The 7,500-nt window shown below is 36.9% G+C and overlaps 1 protein-coding gene across 1 annotated transcript in view; it reads right to left on the bottom strand.

Moving 5' to 3' along the window:
- Nucleotides 1-1,010: 1,010 nt before the first annotated feature.
- LOC122252949 (metalloreductase STEAP3) overlaps nucleotides 1,011-7,500 on the bottom strand; it is a 17,947-nt gene continuing 11,457 nt past the window's right edge. The window contains exons 8-10 of the mRNA XM_086533096.1: nucleotides 7,156-7,237; nucleotides 6,322-6,530; nucleotides 1,011-2,319 (exon numbers count right to left, since the gene is read on the bottom strand). Coding sequence (XP_086389222.1) covers nucleotides 2,194-2,319; nucleotides 6,322-6,530; nucleotides 7,156-7,237 — 417 coding nt within the window. The 3' untranslated portion in view covers nucleotides 1,011-2,193. The remainder of the gene's footprint in view (nucleotides 2,320-6,321; nucleotides 6,531-7,155; nucleotides 7,238-7,500) is intronic.

Genomic DNA, 7,500 nt, shown 5'->3' with positions numbered 1-7,500 from the left:
CAGAGTCATTGCATGATGTATTTTGTTTATTTTTGCAATTCATTGTTCTTATCGATGTAAATGTTATTTTTAGTTAACGCTGGTTTACTTTTGAATTTATTAAATTAAATTTCTATGACATTTCGTGAATGCCGTTCCTGGGTATATGACTTAATTTTGTTTATGATGACCGGCTTCCTTTGGTGCATACGGACAAAAAAAAAAAAAAAAAAAAAAACATGCATACATACAGACATACTTTACACTTCAATATAGTACCTACAGGGAACGAATTCAGGATAATAACATAACGCAATATCTGCTGTCCAAATTGTATTATAATATTAGTGTACAGTACAGAGACAAATTTTATCTTTTTTATGAAGTTAAAGTGTATTTCAAAGTGAAAACAATGATATGACACGTATTATATTGGTGTACAGCAGTGGTTCTCAACCTTTTTGGCCCGCGACCCCCCAGACAATATTGGTAGAGACTCGTGACCCCCGCCTTCCCCCGAAGTGCTTCTGACACACACACACACACACACACACACACACACACACACACACACACACACACACACACACACACAGTACATGCCTATGCCCCGGATCATAACAACATAATCGCAACAAATAAGATAAAATAAATATTTAAAATACACATTTATTACTTTTTGGTTTTACATTAACTGAAATGAGAATAAGGTTTTGGAATATGCGAGCTACAGCTAGACATCATGAAATGTTACTATAGAATCACTATAAAAAGAATAAGATTATGAGGTTGCGTAACAGTTCGTAAGTAGCTACTGTAAAATAATAATGAAAGGAAAAAAAAAAGTTTTATGTACTGAAATTTAAACATTCAGTTTATTATTTGTTTGAAATTTATGAGCAGAATTATTTTGACAGCCTTAAAACAAAAGTCGACCATAATACTATTTTTTTTTTTTAACATCATCTCGCGACCCCCCAAAAGCATCTCGCGACCCCCCGAGGGGTCGCGACCCCTAGGTTGAGAACCACTGGTGTACAGTACAATAACACACTTTATTTATTTGCGCCCTTAATATGCATAATATAACGCATATTATACGCTTGAAATAAGTATATTATACAGAAAAGTTCCGGATACTTTTGTTAGATACACATATATATACTGTATATCTAGACGAGTGTACACCAATAGCTATTCAAAATATATTAGATAAAAATACACTTTATGTCATATCCACAGTTAGAACACATGCAATGAGAAATACACACTTCTATATTAGATCGCAGAATAGCACATATCCACATAAAAATCAGAGATGCTGTTCTATATCTCTTTCTGTACTGTAACATAAATGCCTTAAAACTAATTTGTACAAGCAGTTAGCTCTTACGTGAGCTCAACTGCCCTTAGAGATCCCAATGTTGCGAAGATAGTGTGCAGTTAACTTGTGTTAGACTGCAGCCACGTATCATATGAGTACTTCAGATTACAGTTCACCTCCTGTAGTGAGACTGTTATTTGAGATTAAATAGAGAATGGATTTGATCTTGCACTTAGCTAAATGCAGTTATACAGATCATGGCTTTACTTACAGTTAACTATCTACAGTCAGACTGTTTCTTATCACGTAAAAACTTCATGTTGCTTTGAATCTACAGTTAACTATCTGTAGTTAGACTGTTCGTCTGATATCATACAAAAAAAAAAAGCTTTAAGCCTACTGTACCGTTAGCTACCTACAGTCAGGCTGTAATAACAATAATTTGAATCTACAGTTAACTATCTGTAGTCTTATATCACACACATACCATATAAATTTGAGATTACAGTTAACCATCTACAGTCAGACTGTTTCATCACGATGAAAGCTCCATATTTATTTGAACCTACAGTTAACCACCCATCAAAGTCATAGGAAAATGACCATTGCTCAAACTTTAAGTAAAAGTACCACAATGGCCACTGCTCTAGTTTAAGAACCTTACCTGCCTGCTTGTCCGTTGTTAGTATAGGTGGTTATATGATAGCACACTCACAAGTCCTTTTTGTGTTCTCATCGAAGGCTTAACACCTTCCCATCTGATTCTCCCATAAGAGTAAAAAATAACCCCATTTTGAGTCATCTTTCTAAAAAAAAAAAAAAAAAAAAAAAGATTTCTTGCTACCCAGCAGTACAAAGAAGGTAAGTAGGTCCACCATTGCTATTCAGAATTAAGCAGGAGAACCTCTGGGGCCTCTCTCATACCCTCTCCTGACTTTCATGAGGTGTGAGTGAACGCAGGGAATGAGAAGAGGAAGTTTGAGAAGGATGGTGAGGAAACACAACACGATGATAATCTGAAAAGGAAAAACAAAGGATGAGTTTCCCCTGCAGGTGTTTGGCATCACTGCATTTTTTTTTTTGTATAAGGGGAATTATTACATTGTGTCTGGTTGGAATTACTGTTCTTTTATTGCTGGGACTTCTTGTATCTTTTGTGTGATTAGAATTACTGTATTTTTGTGTATTTGGAATATATATATATATATATATATATATATATATATTATATATATACAATATATATATATATATACATATATATATATATATATATATTTTTTTTTTTTTTAATTAGGGCATTATTGAGTGTATTTTAGAATCATTGAAAATTTTGTGTGTTTAGAATTACTGCATATTTTATGTGTGCCTGGTAAAAAAAAAAAAAAAAAAAAACAAAAAAAACTAGAATGTATTTTCTCTGTGTCTAGAATTCCTGCATTTTTATGCCTAGAAATGGTTGCAATTTTATCACAGTGTCTAGCTCATGGTATCAAGTAATTTGGTTCCAGAGGATTTAGGTTATATGTGATTTTACAGTAATGGCAATAGAAGAAAGACGATAACTAGTATTTACGAAAACACACATCACTAAATGATACAGAAAAATATAAACTTTATGGCTAAAATGATTCCAAGATCATAAAAGGCATTGGAAAGGTATTTGAAAATTACTTTGCTCTCAGGTCAGTATCGTTATTTTTAATTGAATATTATCAATGACGATAAAGATGATGGTGATAATAGTAATGATAATACTGATATTATCATCATTATCATCTTTATTGTTGTTTTCCTGTAAATCACTATCAACACCATTATTAAGTTTTTGATGATAATATCCTAAATCTTACTTTCATTATGCATATAGTTATTACTATTATTATCTTATTCTTGTATCCTATTAGTCTATTATAATTATTATGATGACCATAAGTGGCATTATTGTCACATTAATCCTATTTCCATTATTATCATTAGTATTATCTTTGTAATAATCATCAACATTATAGAGATTGTTATTATTACCGTCATCATTATTCTAAACAAACTGACATTATCACAAGTAGTACTGTCGCTATCACTACATTAAAAAAAAAAGAAAAGAAAAAAAAAAAAAAAATTCCGGAAGCAAGACTTAATCTTTATTTTTTTTTTTTTCAAGGTTGGGGAAGTATTAAGATAATGAGAATGATAACGAAATAGATTGATGGTAAGAGGGAGGAGCAGGAAAGAAGGAGAGAGAGAGAGAGAGAGAGAGAGAGAGAGAGAGAGAGAGAGAGAGAGAGAGAGGGAGATAGATAGATATATAGAGAGATAGATAGAGAGAGAGGGAGATAGATAGATAGATAGATTGAGAGAGAGAGGGAGATAGATAGATAGATAGAGAGAAAGAAATAAAACGCACTGCAAAAAAGAAGAAGAAAAAAAAAGAAAAGAAAAGAAAGAAAAAAAAGAAAAAAAAAAACTCTGCCGCGTGGGGGCACCTAATCTTATTAGGGAATATGTCGAGGAGATCATTAACGACAGGCCACAATGTAGGATACCTGAGCACCATTAGTCGGGGGTTTCGTGTATATACAGCCAATTACGATCCGCCAAGTTCTCACTTTTTCCTTTCATTAAACGGCTGGCGAATGACGATTTTATAACAAGCATAGTTGTCCAAAATTTTCGTGTTCCGTAGATCGCGTCGATTGTATTATGTGTGGTTTGAATTTGATGACAAGCATGGATTTTGACTCGGCTTTGATTGTGTCAATTATAGACGCGGTGAACGTGAATTTTTGTAACAAAAATGGTATTTCCTTCTTCTAATAAAAATGGTATTTTCTTCTAATGAAAATGGCATTTTCTTCTTCTAATAATAATGGTATTTTCTTCTTCTAACAAAGATGGCATTTTCTTCTAATAAAAATGGCATTTTCTTCTTCTACTTGCATTCTACAGGCCTATGTTAGCCATACAGCTGGTGAACCCGATTTTATGCCAAAGTCACTGTATTCTTATGTTCTGCTAACATTTTCGATTACAGTGAATGGTGAATGCGAATTTAGCCATAAGCAAAGTTTTTGATCTATGGTTTTGCTATCCCTTCCCCACCCGTTTTGTGATAAGATTTAATGCGTTGTATCTATACTCTTTAAGACAGCTTATAGGGAAATACAGAGAAGGACAGAAGGACCTGCACAGTGTCTCTATTGATCTGGAAAAGGCTTATGGCAGGATACTGAGGCAGGAGGTCTGGCACTGTCCGAAGCTGAAGGATGAGGAGGAAAAACATATCCGGCACATCAAGGATATGTATGAGAGGAGTAAAACGAGAGTAAGATGCGCAGCAAGTGTAACTGAGGATTTTGAGGTCACAGCTGGTTTACATCAGGGTTCGGCATTGAGTCCACTTTTATTTGCCATCTTCATGGATTGTATGACAAGGGAGATGCAAAGAGAGGCATCATGGGATGTGTTGTTTGCGGATGATGTGATTGTTATTGCAAGGATGAGAGAGGAGGCAGAGGAAAGGGTGGAGCGGTGTTGGGAAGCGATGGAGGATAGAGGCATGAGAGAGTTAGCAGAGAGAGGCCGGAATACTTGAGGGTAGTAGCAAACGCGGAAGAACGGAAGGAAGGGGCAGTGATGCTTATGCAAGGAGAAATGGTTAGAGGAATAGAAGAGTTCAAGTATTTGAGGTCAACGGTGAAGGCAGATGGAGGGTCAGAGAAGGAGGTAGCTAAAAGAATACAAGCAGGATGGGGAGCGCGGAAGATGATCACAGGACTGACGTGCGACGGAAGAGTACCAGAGATGGTGAATAGAAGAATGTACAAGACCATGGCGAGACCTGCGATGATGTAGGAGATGGAAGCAGTGGCGGGGACTAGGAAACAGGAGGAGAAGATGCAAGTAGCAGAGACAAAGATGCAGAGACGATCTCTTGGACTGACGTTGAAGGACAGGATTAGGAACGAAAGGGGGAGAGAAAGAGTGGCAGTGGGAGAGTTGAGAGAGAAGTTGAGAGAGGCCAGGTTGAGGTGGTTGAGGAGAGTGAGGGGAAGGAGGCGGTTGGGCAGAGAAGAAGGGGAAGACCAAAGAGGAGACAGAAGGACTGTGTGAAGGAGGATCTGACCGCAAAAGGGTTGAAGGAGGAAGGTACAAGATCCACACCGGCCACCCCACGTGAGTAGGATTAAAGCCAGAAGATCTATACGACCCAGTCAAAGACCTTTTTGAATTAGAAATTCCATCTTTAGACGGATTCCATGCTACTATTGGTGATATACAAGTGAACTACTTGTAAGCAAGTAAAGGGTAAGAGCACTGACTTGGGTACGGACATAGACGACAAGCTGTTACATGCTATATATAGTAGATACGTAATCTCTTTCAAACGAACATTTTAAGTCACTCTTATACGAGCCCAACGATACAGAGACAGATATATAAAATACTTTTTCTGTTCAATCCTCCAAACATCTGTCCAATCAATCATTCATCTCAAAATATTAACAACAAAAATATTAACAAAAAGACCGACTGATATATATTGGTTCCCTATTCAATTTACCATCTATTAATTAACCAAATGAATAATTAATTCAGTAATTAACCATTCAACTTAGCTTCCAATCCTTTCAATAATTAATTAACCCCCCCCCCCGATTAATAAACCTGCATTTCGGACGGCAGAATATATGACAATTCAATTCACAATCGATTAACGGAATGTATCTAGTATTCCTTTGCTATTAAATTTATCATTTATTCGTCCAATCAAACGAATCGTTAATCCATCAATCGATAACCTAGCATAGTCACCAATCCATTCAAATAAGAACACTACTGTCTCGATTCTCTAACCTGTGTTTTGGACGGCTATTCAATCTACCATATATCCATCCAATCAAACGAATCCTTCACTCATTAATCGATCACCTAACTAGTGATCAATAACAACCAATTCACTAATTGATCAGTCACCCCTACGAATAGTAAGAACACTACTATCTCGTTTCTCGAACCTGTGTTTCGGACGGCAGAACGACGCACTCGAAACGCGGTACGAGTAGCTTCCTGTATCCCTTGAAGAAGGCGTGACCGGTGACCAGAAGGACCGAGAGCCATCCTAAATAACGCTGTAGGAAAGTGAACTCCTTCCACGTGAATCCTGCAGAGACTGAAGGAAGCGAGGTGACGCCCAGCACAGCCAGGACTCCTAGTAGGACTATGCCTGAAAGAAGGAAGGAGAATTAGAGAGGGAAGGGTGAGAGAGGGGGAAGGTTAAGAGAGAGTGGAGGTTAAGAGAGAGAGAGAGAGCGTGCAATATATATATATATATATATATATATATATATATATATATATATATATATATAGAGAGAGAGAGAGAGAGAGAGATGGAGGGGGGGGGGTAGGTTGAGAGAGAAAGAGAGAAAGGAGGTTAAGAGAGAGAGAGAGAAAGAGAGGGGAGGTTAAGAGAGAGAGAGAGGGAGAGGGGAGGGGGTTAAGAGAGAGAGAGAGAGAGAGAGAGAGAGAGAGAGAGAGAGAGAGAGAGAGAGAGAGAGAGAGAGAGAGAGAGAGAGAGAGAGAGGGGGGAGAAAGACAGAGAGTGAGAGATAGGATGAGTGAGAGAGTAAGTGAGAGATAGAAACAGAGAGGAGAAGAAGAAAGGGAATGACAGAGAGAGAGTGAGTGAAAGATAGATAGATAGGTAGAGAGATAGATATAGATATAGATAGATAGATAGATAGAGAGAGAGCAAAGCCAGGAGGAAGAGAGAAAGGGCAAACGAAGTAGGGATTAGACCTAAATGGGAGTGAAAGTTCGTCATTGAGAGTGAAGTCGACAACACTCACCAAGAGCTAAAAAGAGTTGTTGAGACCAAAGAGCGGGTTCAGCCATTCCCTCGCCCATTTGAGTAAAGATGGCCATACAGCCCTGGAAAGCAAACAAACAAATTGTTGATGGTAAGTGTTGCTATGGTTACTACGGTTATATTCATTTGTACACTATCGGATCTATTAACAGAATATGTAGATATGTTTTATATTGTATATATGATATTTATATGTATCACGCATATCGAAAAACGTAAATTTTGAAAGATGGATGATAAAAATACAAAGTAACAAAACAAATGCGATGGCTCGATCGGAAAAAATATGAAACATGATATCAAAAATTTATACTAGATAGAAAAA

The sequence above is a fragment of the Penaeus japonicus genome, unplaced genomic scaffold, assembly GCF_977035675.1.
Source record: "Penaeus japonicus unplaced genomic scaffold, GWHDUDI00000001_assembly GWHDUDI00000038, whole genome shotgun sequence".
NCBI lineage: Eukaryota > Metazoa > Arthropoda > Malacostraca > Decapoda > Penaeidae > Penaeus > Penaeus japonicus.
This window is presented reverse-complemented; position numbering and strand designations above follow the sequence as displayed.